Raw genomic sequence first — 14,468 nt, 5'->3', positions numbered from 1 at the left:
AATTATCTCAATAAATTTAACTTAAATACTACCAGCTGTATTTTATCCCAAAGCAATGACAACAGTGCCTGTTTGTAACAAACAGAATTAATTACAACCAAGTCTGATTTATTTAGAATTTAATTGAGACGAAGTCCAAAACTTACTTGTGCATTTTGATGACTTTACTCGAGGCTCACCTTTCCCTGCCTTTGGTTCACTGGAGTATAGGCAATACAAAACAACCCACTTCTTGGTCCCCTATAGGTTGTTACAACGTGCCTTGGTATGACAGTGATTAAATCTTTTGGGGATTTGTACAGTACTGGAGGTAAAGGTTGTGGCAGAGGATCCATGGGACATTCAGTGCTGTTCTGTGTCACCACCCCTTCCAGTTGCTGAAATTATCCAGATAAAAAGGCAGGATTTGCGGGGAGGGAGCCCAGCCCTCTGCCCGGGGTCAAGGAACGGGGTTGTGCACATGAGATCCCAAAGGTGGCTCCACCAGGGCAGCCCAGGCCTCCTTGTGACCACGGGGAAGTCCCAGAGCTGTTGGGGCACAGCTCTAGAACCCAAATCAGCAATCCAGTTCCTGGGGTTGTGCTGGCCAGGTGCAGCACACAGAGTCCTGCTGTGCCCGACTCTGTGGGATGTGCATGCTCCATCCCTCAGGAGTCCAGCTCTGACAGGAGCTGCGGGTGCCCAGCAGGACCCCAATGTTTGCCCACAGGGCACCCAGGGCAGAGTTCAAAACCAACTGCCTGCCTTTCCATCCTCCCCACAAAGAGCTTTTTATAACCTTGACTGCAGTTTTCTGAAAAATGGAAGTGGTTTGCTCATCAAGGAAATTCATCAAGTTTATGCAGGGTTCCTTTTGAACTGAGTTTGCATTTCCTTGGGAAAAAAAAATTAACTGTAAGAAAATGAGCTGTAATCTCACCGCTTGTATATCTCCTGATTAACCTCAAAAATGTTCACTCATGCTTTTTTTTAAAGCACAAAACCTAAAATGGAGATTCTATTTCTTTTATGAGAAGAGATTTTATCATGATAAGCCACTGAATGTCATCAGATAACCCTTTATGTTGGCTTGACAAAGAGCTGACTCTGAATTGTGGTAAATGAGGTAAGAAAGTCCTTGTAACTATAGCTGCGGATGATCTTGGCCTTTGGAAGAGAAAAGCCTGAGCAGCCTTAGAGAAGGAAGATTAACTTCAGCTAATTACAGATTTGGCCATTGAGGCCATATTCCTAAAGCTGATACTCTGGGTATCCTCAGAAATCCCTGGCGCTGGAAGGTCAATCCTAACACTTCATAACTGGAGTCTATATTTGCTTCCATGATCTGACACCCTCAAATAAACAGTGGGCAACAAAAGGATTTTGCAAGAAATTTAAGACAATATGAATTTCCACACACTGACCACACAAATGGCTGAGTCTGTTTTAACTTGGAAAGTGGTAATTAGTCCTAATTTATTGTTGGTGCTTAAGCAGAACTTCAGTTGAAGGCACTGAGCCATCCTGCTTAATTGCCAAAGGCATATGGCAAAGTATGACTAAAACTATTTTGCTCCAGTGCTAATGAGTTTAAAAATTGGGGAACAACTGATGAAAAACTGGTGAATACAAACGCTTAATAACGAGCAGGGAATGATGTCATTGCCATTCCTGCAGTAAAGGATCTGCCTTGCAAGGGAAACAAGTGCTAGGCGATCAAGGCACCATTTGCTGAGGGAAATGATGCTGGTGAGCACTGTGCAAAAGCTCTTCTGTAAATCTGTTAATCCATTTTAAATGTACTTCCCTCATGATAAAAATGAGTTATTGATGTGTAATGCAAACAACGGCTGTAAGCAGTCCAAACCCTGCAGTAAGTATTTGGGTAAACTAATCATCATTTCCATTTTCATCTCCAATTTGCTCACTTCTGGCTTAATACTGAGAGGCAAAGCAATATGATTGTACAGTTCTTTATTTTCATAGTTTTGCAAGTAAATTAAACCCTCTCACAACTCCTCGTGAGAAGTGAGCGTTGTTGTCCCCTTTGGCTACTTAGGAAAGTCATAAGAGCCGTGGAAGGCTCTGCTCCAGGCCGTGCAGTGAGTCAGTGCTGTATCCAATATTACAGATTAAGATCATTGCTTGGAGCCTCTGCGGAGCTGCTGAGACCTGGAGATCAATACGTGCTGAACTGTGCGCTATTTTTAGTGGAGAGTTCACTCTTCCTTCATTTTCTGCCTCCTTGCTGTGCCTCCCATCTCCCACACACCACTCTCTTGGACAATAACAGTCACATATGTCCTTAAAAGCCTTTTTTCTCTTCTAGAACAAGTGGGAAAGAATGACACTGAACAGTTTTCTTGTTTTAATCTGCAAAACAACTCGTGCTTTTGATAATGCATGTTCTGTTCACTAATGTCTGACTTGAGGCCCGTGAAAGATGTGTTTGTCATTATAATATTCATTAACCAAGAAGGTAATTATTAGCACATTTGATGTTGCAAATGTTCAAAAAGGAAAAAAGAGCTGCTTCTAGATAAATTCTCGCATCAACATTCTGGGAAATTAATGACATAATTAAGAATTTAGTCACTGAGGAAGGGATTGGTTAAAAACATCCCAGGCATTATAGATGTCACTATTAGGGTTTATTTTCTTCTGTTATATCTCCTTGTTGATGAAAATAATTCTTGACTTTCCATTTGCTGAACATTAAGAAGTGACTTTTCCCTCTGTGTGTTACTTTCCTTTTTTCCCTAGTTTTTCAATTATTGTATAAACTTCCAGTGATTTTACACAAAGAAAACTCAAAAGGTATTTTTCCCGAAAATAAACTATAATATTTTCCTAGTGAAGTAAAGAATCTTACTTTCTTTTAAACTAAATAATCTGGGGACAAAGAAAGAACCCAGCACATCCAATGCCAAATGCAAATATTGAAGTACTTGCAATTTACCGAGTCTTGCTTTAGAAACCCAAAAGCCTGTATTAAACAAACTTAGGGAAAGTAATGTTGATATCATAGCTCAACAACACTCAATGTTTATATCATCAGCATTGTGAATCCAGACTAGCAAATAACTGCCATAGGTTGTTTTAGCTCTCTGAGGATACAAGTTTAATATATTTTATTTCCTGACACAGGATTTCAGACAATAATTCTTATAATTCTATTTTATTTTTGAGTATTATGGCAATTCAGGCAAGTTCTTGAAATAAATAGAAGCAGCAATCAGAATAAATGTAATAAATCCTTCACTCCCATCTATCAGCCATCCAACACATCTGAATCGGAGGTTTAACAGCCTTTTTGCATTAGGTGTTGTGATTGACTTTTCTAGATGTTAAGAATGTGGATGCCTTCAGACTTACATGAGATGTTCCTTTTAAATACCTCTCTTCCTCGCTTTTATCATTCCATTAGATGGATGAATCGTTTGGGTCTCGCAGCAATTGGCTACACACCTGATGACAAGGATATTCACCCAGATGAAGGTAATGCTTCAGTGATCATAATTAGGAGAAGAGAGCAGACACTACAAATCTGTTCAGTATTTCAATAAAGCCAGAGAGGTCGTAACTGACTTCTTTATCAACATATGGCCATATCTTTTCAAATACCAATTATGACAAGAATACATTTCCTTGAAGAACTACATTTATTGGTGCCACCACCAAAGAAAATAAAATCCTGAGCAGTAATTTTAAGAAATATTTAAAACGAGTGATAAAGAGAATGCAGGGTTCAGGGTGAGGAGCAATCTCCCAGATTGCAGCCCTCAGGGATGCTCATCCCCCTAAAACAAGGGCATACATCGCAGATTTGGGGCAATGTGTGCTTCAGCAATATTTCTTTGCACCTCCTGAGCTCAAGTGGCAGCTTTGCCCTTTCCCCAGCACCCACTGTTATGCCTGCTTAAATTAAGCATTCAGGCTTGGCTCTACTTCAGCATCTGGAATGAGGTTTGTGTTTGAAAGTCTGTGAGCAGAAGTTGTTTTTTATGTGCAGTGGAAGTCAGGTGCCCAAGCTGCCTTCTATAACACTTCCCTAAAGCATTCGGAGTTCCTGCACTCCCTGTGTGTTTGAGGCGCCAGACTTTTCCACCAGCCCGTTCCTCAGTGGCTGCCAAGCCCTGCAGGTGACTGGGGAACGTTTACCTTGCCATGGAAGGGTGTTGTTAAAATGTGGGATCTGCTTGCTTGTGGAAAAGCACCCGAGTAAAACCTGGAATGCTTTGTCAGCAGATTACTGGAGTGAAAGCGATCAGGAAGACATCGACGGCTCCCTGACCCTGAAGCAGGAGGGCTCCTCCACGCTGTGTGACACCTACCACCGAACATCCTCAGTGAGTCACAGACACTGCGTGCGACCCCAGGTCACCAAAAATACCTGAGTGCCTTCACTTGCACTTCCCTGTCCTGGGATATTTAAGCACCATAACCGCAGCAGAACAAAGCCGGATGTGATTGTAAAAATGAAATTACTGCTGTTCCTCATGAGCCAAGACCTGGATTTTTCCATACCAAATTGGTTAGAAAGGAAAGAGAGTTAAATGTCTCCTGACACAGATCTGTCACCAGACTGGAAATATGACTTTTTTTTTGTAGGACTGGTGAAACTACACATCATAACAGGAACAGAATATACAAATTTTACCTTTGCTGCAGAATGTGAAAAGAATGTGGTGAATTGGATAGTTTGTATTAATTGAGACTGATTTTCAATTATGAATATTGGACACTGGATGCTAGAGATTAAGATCAGCTCACATTCACACAGTAACAGTGTTTTAGTTATTTTCTGAAGAACAAATCTTTCCAGGAAAGGGGGTTTTCTTACAAGATTGTGTACAATACCATGGTAATGACAGTATTGCAAATAGAACATTTCTACTAGACAAAACACAGGAAATTATTGTAATTATTCTATGATTCTAAGCACAGATAGGACTGTTCTCTATTTTTCTTTCAGATTTTTCTTCAGCGTGAATGACATGATCCTCACACAGCCAGAACCAAAGAAAGAGTGACTGAGACAACAGCATCACATGGGTGAAGTTCAGACTGATTTTCACCCATGTGATGCTGTTTTATCAACTGGGATACAGGTTAAGCCCCTCCCTTTCTGCTTTTTCACATTTTTGCCTTTCTCTTTGTTTTGAATTAAATTTATACACAGACCCAGCAGAATTCACTCAGATTGTATCATAAGTTCAACAGTCCCTCAGCAAAAAAATCTTCCTGGGTGCTGAAGTGTTTTTTTTTTTTTTGTTTGGGCTTGGTTTTTGGTTTTTTTTTTCTGTTTGGCCCCTAAAAAAAAAGAAAGCAAATCCAATTATGGTTTCTTTTGGAGACTTCCACTGTCCTCAGCTGAACCGAGTGTAAGCTGGAAGGGTCTTCAGGAAACCTGTTTTACACTTTTCTTTCCATCAGGAGTTGCTTGTGGGCAGAGAATGTGCAAAACAAGAATAGGGAGTGGTTAAAAGAGCACTTGTATAAAAGTTGTCACTGCTAATTCTCTTCTGTTTACAGTGGTTCATGTTACGACAAATCAAACCCATCAGTCCACCTGATTATAGATATCATACAGTGTTTTACACTACAGTCATTTTCTTGAGTCTGTTCAAAACATTGTCTCATGTTTTTGTATCTTTCCAGGTGAATTCTTCAAGTCCATTCCCTGAAGCCAAACAAGGTCGACACTTTTCCAGTGAATCAACATATTCCCACTCTTCTGCCGAGGACTCCCGGCAGGATGCAGCAGGCAGCACACACTCCTCGGGGTGCAGACCTCCCTACCGAGAACGCCGCTCATGGCAGGACCTGATAGAGACTCCCTTAACCAGTTCAGGGCTCCATTTCCTCCAGACTGTCCCTCCAGACGCGGAGTACGTGAGCGGCCGGCCCGGAATGTCACCAGACAGACGGAGACAAGCCACGCTGCCCGTCCAGAGGCGCCACAATTTTGAGCAGGATGGGCCTTTTCCTCTGGTGGAATGTCCGAGGGGACACAGCTCCCATGGGCGGCCCCAGAAACAGCGCAGCCAAAGCCTTCCCCGAAACAGAGACGTCCGCGGGAAGGGATGCGTAAAGTCCATTGAAGGGACCGATGACGATCTGGAAGAGAAGGTTCCTATAAGAAGGCACAATAGTTTCTGTGCAGAAGGTAAGCTCTGGGAGATGTTGTGATCCACTTTACTGCCATCCAAAATCCAGAGTAGTATTGCCACTATTCTCAGCAAGGATTTGGTGGTTGAACTGCTGGATGTTGACAAACACAGGAGTTTGTACTTGAAATGTCAGGATGTAGCACTAAAAGCTGAGGTTTGGGATGATGCAAATGTTCTTGTCTCATCAAAAGAGACATTGCAGAACTGAGTAATAGGTTAAGATAGTATTGAAATTGCAGTACTGGTGATTTTAGAGACTTCATCTGAATGATCAGGTTTGTTGTTACGTTTCTTTCTTTCCTTTCAGAAAACATAAAAGAAGTTGAAGAAATCACAGACGGTCTGCAAGAGCTCTACAGAACTCTGGAAGAAGCCAGTCTGTCAGCGTTTGGAGAGCAGCGACCCTCCACCAAGCAGGAGTTCCGCAAGTCCTTCGTGAAGCGGTGTAACGACCCCGTGATCAACGAAAAGCTGCACCACATCCGAGTCCTCAAGAGCACTTTAAAAGTAAGGCTTTATCGCTGGTTTTGTGTGTAAGGAATATAAACTAGGGAAAGTCTAATTGTGCAGCACAGGATGCTGATGGGCCGAAGGGACCTTAAAGCCCGTCCTGTTCCACCCCCTGCCATGGGCAGGAACACTTTTGCTATCCCAGGTTGTTCCAAGCCCTGTCCAACCTGGCCTTGGACACTTCTAGGGATCCAGGCGCAGCCAACAGCTTCTCTGTGGCAGGGCCTCTCCACCCTAACTGCCAGGAATTCCTTCCCAATATCTCAGCTAACCCTGCCCTCTGGCATTTTGAAATCATTCTCCCTTGTCTTTAATGTTATTATATGTCTTAATCTCTTTACATTTCTATTGTTAATGCTTTTTTGTAGCTTTCAAATTAAGTTTCAAAGAAACTAAAAATTTTTGAAAGCAAGCATGTTCCAGCTTAAAGAAAAAAAAGAGATTATTTGGCACTCTGTGTAGGCAAGTTGTAGCACGTGCCACAGACTGAGCTGTCAAAGAGTTTATGCTATAATAGTTCGTGAATTTAGGTAAATATTAAAGTTTCCATAGTAGTTTTCCCGGAACTTGGCATTAAAATTAAAGAAGAAATAAAGTGCTGAAATACAAAATTTTATTTTGACTTGTCCTCTCTCTTTCTGGAATTTACTAGGCAAAAGAAGGGGATCTCACAGTTATCAACAGCCTTCTGGATGAACCCAACTTAACATCCAAGAAGTTCAAAGATTGGAAATTAAAGAACTATGAGTTTTTCCTGGACATTTGTGAGTACAGTGTTGCTGGGAAGTCTCACAACGGAGCCTCTGAACTGGCAAGCTCAGCCCCGATGCTGACGCACACACACTCCTTCATTGAGACCCATGTGTGACAGGAGCCTCAGCCTGGGTCACTGCTGGGTGCCCTGGCAGATGCAGTCAGACAAACACTGGGGAATTTATTGCTAAGGTACTCAGCAGCACTGTAAATACTTGGGTAAGAGAATAGTGCCACAGGATGCCTACTACATTGCATGATAAGACAAAAATGTTCTTTATGAATTTTTTGTTTGCTATTATCAACCAACATCCGTATCAAGCTCTGCATTAGAAAGAAGTGGTGCAGAAGTGTAACTGAAACAAATACCTGTATATTTAAAGTACTGTACTAAAACTCAGCTTATAATATGAGCTCCCACAAGCATTTTATATATTTAGATATATATAAAAAAATACATATCTACGTATATAAAATGTAACATGGTAGTTGACATTTCCTTTTAAAATGCCCTAAAGTTCACATTTTCACACATTTTTTCTGGAGAAAAAATATAAAAAATTAAGACATGACTACATTGGCTACTCTTAGAGATGAACATTTATTTTTGCAACATTTCCAGGTAGTGACCATCTTTGCAAATAAAAGGACAGAGTTATCAAAATGTAAACTCAATCCCTATAGTGTGCCTTAAAATGTACACTGTACATCTAAGAAATAGATCCCGGTCTGGCCCTATGGGCACTCTGTACATGCCATTTAAATACTGTGTTTGTAACGTGCTGTGCCTGCCTTTAAATGAAGGAACACGAGCAAGCGGGTTTGGCACAGAGATAAGATACTAATAGAACAATATTGGTTGTTCACTAATGCTGCAAATTAAACTGGTTTTAATAGAATTTGAAGTATTTCATGGTGAAAGAAAAAAACAAAACATCTGCACTGACTAAGGTACACACTGCAGGTTTTCATCATTTCTTCACTGTGAATTTAAGTGACACATGACTGTGAGTCACAAAATTCAAAAAAAAGCATGAGAATGAAGCTAAAAAACCCTCCTGAACTAATCAATTACATTCTGTGATAGACTGACATCTGTAACTGAGTTAATTATTCAAAATTATGTAATGTCTGGCAATAATTTTTAACTGCTAGCAGTACATTTGCAAGTGAGTGAAGTTATTCAAAACATCGTTTGAAAACTGATCGGAATCGATTGGTTTGGGAAGGCACACAAGTCACGCAGTGTACTTCACTTCCTTGCCTGGGTGAGAACAGTTTGTAAGAAACAGATTTTAGGGAAAATACTTGTATTCTTGGGGGGAAAAAAGATCACTCTGAATGCTACTGAACATAGATTTCAAAGCCATTCTCAGTTTGCTTTTACTCTGCTTGTTAGAATAGTTCTAACAGGCAAAATGAAGGGGATATGAATACAACTCATGTCATTTCACTGAGATAGATTTCACTGAAACAAATTCAGTGGTAATTTTTTCACAAGATAAACCTAATTGTCTCTCATCCATCAAGGACTGTAAAATGAATGTAGTTCAGTATAACTGAGAAAAAAAGTTATCTCAGTGAGGTCCTAATATTCAGGAGGAGATTTCATTATTTCCAAATCCAGACTAGGTGAAGGTGTTCTGAGTGTTCAATTCTGTCTCCATAGAGCAGCTGAAGGGGGCTGACTTTGGCTGGACGGGGGAAAAGTGTCATGAGAAAGCTCCTGGATTGAGACAAGGACAGGGAGATAATCTGCTAATGGTTATTGTAGGCAAAACAAACCTGACTTGGGAAAAATTAATTTACTAACAATTTAAAATACAATTGCATAGTGAGAAACAAAGACAAAATTAAGAATATCTTTCCCTTGCCTCCTCCCTTCTTTCCACTCTTAATTTCACTCCTTCTTTTCCAGCAAGCAACAGGTAAATTATAGAATCCATTTAGAAATTAATTCATATTACGTGCAAGCAGTGACGGATAGTCAAAGAAATAGTTATGTAGATCGAACTATCTAAATTCCTAAAGAAATTTAAATATGCTTATTGTTTCAGACCCAAAAGATGGTTTGTGCTTTCATAATGCAAAGATCTATATTATTTTCAAATAGCTTTTCAAAAGGGTTTCAAAAGCCACTGCATCATTACACATAAGAGCATATTCAGTGAAGTCATAAGTAAACAGAGAACTCTACTTATAGATACAGATGAAAATGAGAAACATAAATTTCTCAGAAATAACCCAGGTGGTAGGGAAAACAGATTACCTCTGTTTTAAGTTTAAATATAATTTCTATAATATGAATAGGGAAGATAAATAGTAGAGAGTTCATACTTTTTCTCAGCTTATCTTTAAAAATCTTTCAGTGTCATGAGATCATTGTTTCTGAAACTCTTGGAGCTGTGAGTCTGCATTCTGCTCTTGGACAGCAGCTCTCAGCAAATGTGATTTGCACTGAATAGGCCAAAAAAAATTGTCAAGGAGATTCATGAGATGAAATCAGATGAGATACACTGGAGAAATTCCCTCTAATGGGCTTAAGATAAACTGGGAGAAAAGTTTGAACCACTTGTCTGGCACTGCTTGTGACTCAGAGGAAGCAAAATCTAATTGCTAAATTAAGCAATACAAAGATTTCATTCTTTCACAAATGTCAGCAGGTAGCTGGAAGTAATTTCACAAGAACTTATCATCCTCCTGGCACATGTACTCAAGCCCTTCCCTCCCTGCCATGGGTTCCTTCCTTCTGGATGTAGGTACCAATCTAAATGGACTGCAGAGAGGAATGTAGTCACCTCAGCACAATTATTTGGATTTTCACCACCTTTGAACTCACTGGAATGCAAAGTGCAATACAGATACTGTATTTAAAAATTCATGCACCAAATCCTGCTTATGTACTAAAATATGTCCAATTCTTCTGGACAGACAAGTACTTAAACACACTGTACAAAGCAGCTGGAATTGTGGTCATTTTGATGCCATATTTTTAAATAATAAAAGAACAAAGCTTGGCTGTTGAGTTCATCTAGGGAAATAAACATCACCTATACAACAGATTTATTAATTTAGCAGTTTTTCTGCCTGAATTCTAAGGTAAAATTTGGTTTTTAACATATACAACAACATGGAAATGTTGTTTGGATGTGTTTTATTTAGTTGGATCCTATTAAAGTTAGTGTCTTCATTCAGAATTCTTGCAGGTAAAATGTCTCAGCCCATAGACCTTCTCTGACACTCCACAAGCCGAGTCTTGTTATTACTGCCTATTTTTCATTACAACTTATTTAATGGTCCCTCTGAGCTACCGATTCCCCTCCTTTTATGATACTGGTTTGTATCCAGTGACATGAAAGTGTCTTAATAGCTCTCTCAGCATCACTTCCAGAGAGAACCGAGACAGTTTTCTTGGTTTCATTATTTTAAGTGAAAACTACCCTGAGCTTGCTGTAATTGACACAAACAAAAATCAAAGGAGGAGGAGGAGGAGGAGGAGAAGGAGGAGAGCGTTGTTTTCAGTATATTCAGCTCTTGGCAGCTGCCTTTTGAGCTGGAGATATGGTGCTCCACTGGCTTTATTTAAGGAAAAAGAAATGAGTGTTGCAGAGGATTGGCCAGTGAAGCCTACTCACTCCTCTCAGCAGTTACAGAGCACTTTCTCCAAGGTCTTGTGAAGGACAGTACAGGTACCTTCGAAGAAGTCACTTTACAGTGGCTCTGGGAAGGGCTCAGCCTCCTCAAAAATTGTACAATTCTGCTGCTGACTTTTAGGAGATTTCACTTTAAATGTTAATAGGACCTCTGGGAGAAAAGTGAAGAATCTGATAGAAATTGTTTAACTCAACAGAAATCTGAGGAGAACAAAGAACATTCTTATCTTTGTCTCAAGTAATGCAAATCAGGCGAAGATTATCACATATCTTATTTGCCATATTCTTTCTTCATGGGGTCTTACTGTCTTCCAAAGTGATAAAAGCATTCTTTCTGCCAAAAAATAGCAGTATTTATGACCAAGGTGATATAGCTGGGGGCTGTTGATCCTTGAGAAGGGACAGCTCTGCCAGCAGAGTTATTTTGTGATAATTCACCAACAGTTTATACAAACCCTTCATGCAGTGGGGAACAAAGTTCTTCAAAGATGGTTTGTGTAAAATGACCCTTGGCTAAGGTACGATGCAGCACAACAGAATCAGCCCCCTCTGCGATGCCTGTCAGCTGCTCCTGAACTAGAGGATACCACCAGGGAATTTAATCATAGTTTAAACACTCAGTTTGTCAGTAAAAGCAAGTCTTGTGTCTCTACATGGATTCTGACTGTCCCCAGATCCAGTCCTGGGGAGATTCCTTAAGGAAGAAAGGACAAGCCTGTCTGTATTGCTGGGCCTCAGCTTGAACCCCATCCATGGCATACTCAGGTTTCCTACATTTAATGTTAGAGAAATAAGTGTTGGCTTGGTCTCATAAAGGATTTTATTCTCTTCTCAGTTTTCACAGTAGGGAATGGTGCTTTAGGGCAGCCAGAAGGGCACAGGTTTTCCATGGTGGATCTTCCGCGTACCACACGCCTTAGGCCACAACACATCACCTTCTCTGCTGCCAGACGATGTTTATTTACCACTGGGACAAAAAATGGGTAATAACAGGAAAGACTGGAGATTGGCTACTCATTTATATTCAGTATTAAAAAGCTCATTTTCTTCCAGAATGTTTCCTTCACTATAACTGAGGCTCAGGGTAGGTTTCCCAGGCAGGGTGCTGTGGGGAAAGGTCCTCCATCTCCTCTCTCAGATGAATTCACATATGTGGCTGAGGTTCTTGATGGATGTTAAGTGGGGATAGATCTTATAATCACACCTGAGCTGTATCAGCTGATGTATGGAAATTTCATGGCTATTCAAACCAAAACTAGTAAGTTGTATTTCCGTAGTTGATGTTTATAGTTATTTTCACTGCTCCATTACACACAAGCAAAGTGTTATGTTTCTGATCAGTTCCACTCTCTAAAATGTGGGCAGGGAACTCTCCACTCTGTATATAACTAATAGATAAAGAAACATTTTTAAAGCTTATTTTCTATATTTTACGGGTCTTGCACATCCAGAAGGAGGTTTATAAATAATATTGTTTAAGCTTTGATCAGGTTTGAAGACAGGTGATATACTACTGGGACCTCCTCTTCATAAAGAATATTTAAATAATTCAGACAGAAACTGCCTTCAGGAAAAGAACCATATTCACTCTTAATGCAGGCCAGACAGATATCTCTTTATTTTTATCAAGAACATACATGTGTTAGGAGTGACAGTTAGGAACTTCAGGCATTAATGCCACTGTATGAGCAGTATCTGAAAGAAAGCAATGTTGTAAAAATGATCAAATACGTTGACAACCTGCTGTTTGACCAGCTAAGCCCTGTAGCTTCTGTCCTCACATTTCTAGAATATTGTTCATCCTCAAGCGTTGGTGAGGGTATCAATACAGATCTTTTTACTAACAGTAAATGCATCTGTCCGAATGCTGCAGATTAACTAAGGATGTCACATTATACATATTAACTACTGCATTTTTTCACTAGCAACCACAAAACAACAAATGGTGTTCGCTGGCCAAAATACTAGTAAGACCCTGTTACCAGTTAAGACTTCTGTTTTACTGAGAAACAAGGATTTCAGCTTAAAAATCTGATGAGAAAACAGGTTAGGATAAGAGAAATGCACTAGTATTAATAAACGTTTTACATTCGACACATACTGTATTACAAAGACAATATCTCCTTGTAAGACCATTAGTTGCTGGGCCATAGGTGACTTCCATCTAGGTTAGTAAATAGCTAATAAACCTTGTATAGAGCCTTTTTTAGATAACGCTTACATGTATGGAAATGTATGACACCCTTGTACTATGGCTTGCACTTTACTTGCATTAAACTGTGAAGTAGGCTGTAGTAATGTCTTTGTATATTCAGGGGTTGAAATACCAAAGCACTGGAGTATCGTACCGCTGGTGTTCAACCTGTCCAATGTGCTGACAATGTGTATTTTGCAAACCCCACCAACTTCAAATCTTTGGCAAATAATGGTGTGGGGGTCTCCATGGTCTTTGTTTCTTTGTAAATATAAACATTCTTACTGTTTCTGTAGCAATAGGAGGTTATAAACCAAACTTTCACTAGGACTGTTTTCAATAACAAAAAAAAATAAAATTTAAAAAAAAGTCTATAGCGCCTTGTATAACAATCATGGAGACTCCATGACCTGTGGGCATTTTTGTTTACAAGCAGTATGTATATATGTATTAGAGGCAGAACTGTTATTTATCACAAAGGTATATTGTGGATGATTCTTTCTTAAATAAATATATGTTTTCTGTCATTACAAGAAGTAAGTATTTTAGAGCCATCTTGAGAATTTTGCAGTGTCAAGCTTCAAATACGAGTAATCTTCCATGTTTCAGCGTTGTTTTTCTAGCCAGCTGGGAGATGAACTGAAAGGCAGTGGAAAACCACCTGTCCATGCCAGGAAAAATGCTGGAGTTGCAAGGTTTTGAGCATTCTGCAACTTTTCTATAATAACCATTGTGCTTAATGCTTTGACAAGCAGATGCTCCATCGGTACCGCAGTAAGTCCCTCAGCTCATGGATGCTACAGAGAGAGATGCTACCAATGGTTCTAGACTAATACAGGTCAAACGAGGTTTCAACCCCTGGATAACACAGTATTTCTTCAGTTTCACAACAGTATTTTTAATTTTATACTTGTCTATGTTGAGAGACGATCCAGTAGTTTCTATAGGCAATGAACATTAGGTTTCTTTTTTCCCTCTTTCCAGATGAGTTCTGTGTGAATTACTGTAACCGGCTGCGTTTTCTATCACAGATTAATAACTTGTTAACTTTTTGTGTGTCTACAATGAAAATTTATGAATGGAAAACTTCACTGTGTGTTGCTCACTGGGCATATACCTCATGGTACATTGCACAGACATGTAAGTTGTAAGTTGCACTGCAACATTAAAAAAAAGGAACATATTGCTCTTTTTTCAAAGGTATTA

The 14,468-nt window shown here is 39.7% G+C and overlaps 1 protein-coding gene across 1 annotated transcript in view; it reads left to right on the top strand.

Annotated features, from left to right (window-relative positions):
* LOC134563860 (connector enhancer of kinase suppressor of ras 2-like) overlaps window positions 1-7,823 on the top strand; it is a 169,935-nt gene extending 162,112 nt beyond the window's left edge. Inside the window, exons 19-23 of the mRNA XM_063422240.1 lie at window positions 3,407-3,477; window positions 4,228-4,328; window positions 5,641-6,148; window positions 6,460-6,659; window positions 7,315-7,823. Of these exons, the coding sequence (XP_063278310.1) occupies window positions 3,407-3,477; window positions 4,228-4,328; window positions 5,641-6,148; window positions 6,460-6,659; window positions 7,315-7,530 (1,096 nt within the window). The 3' untranslated portion in view covers window positions 7,531-7,823. The remainder of the gene's footprint in view (window positions 1-3,406; window positions 3,478-4,227; window positions 4,329-5,640; window positions 6,149-6,459; window positions 6,660-7,314) is intronic.
* Window positions 7,824-14,468: the final 6,645 nt, after the last annotated feature.

This window comes from Prinia subflava, chromosome Z (assembly GCF_021018805.1).
Source record: "Prinia subflava isolate CZ2003 ecotype Zambia chromosome Z, Cam_Psub_1.2, whole genome shotgun sequence".
Taxonomy (NCBI): domain Eukaryota; kingdom Metazoa; phylum Chordata; class Aves; order Passeriformes; family Cisticolidae; genus Prinia; species Prinia subflava.
The sequence above is the reverse complement of the archived record's forward strand: the minus strand, read 5'-3'. Positions and strand labels throughout refer to the sequence as shown.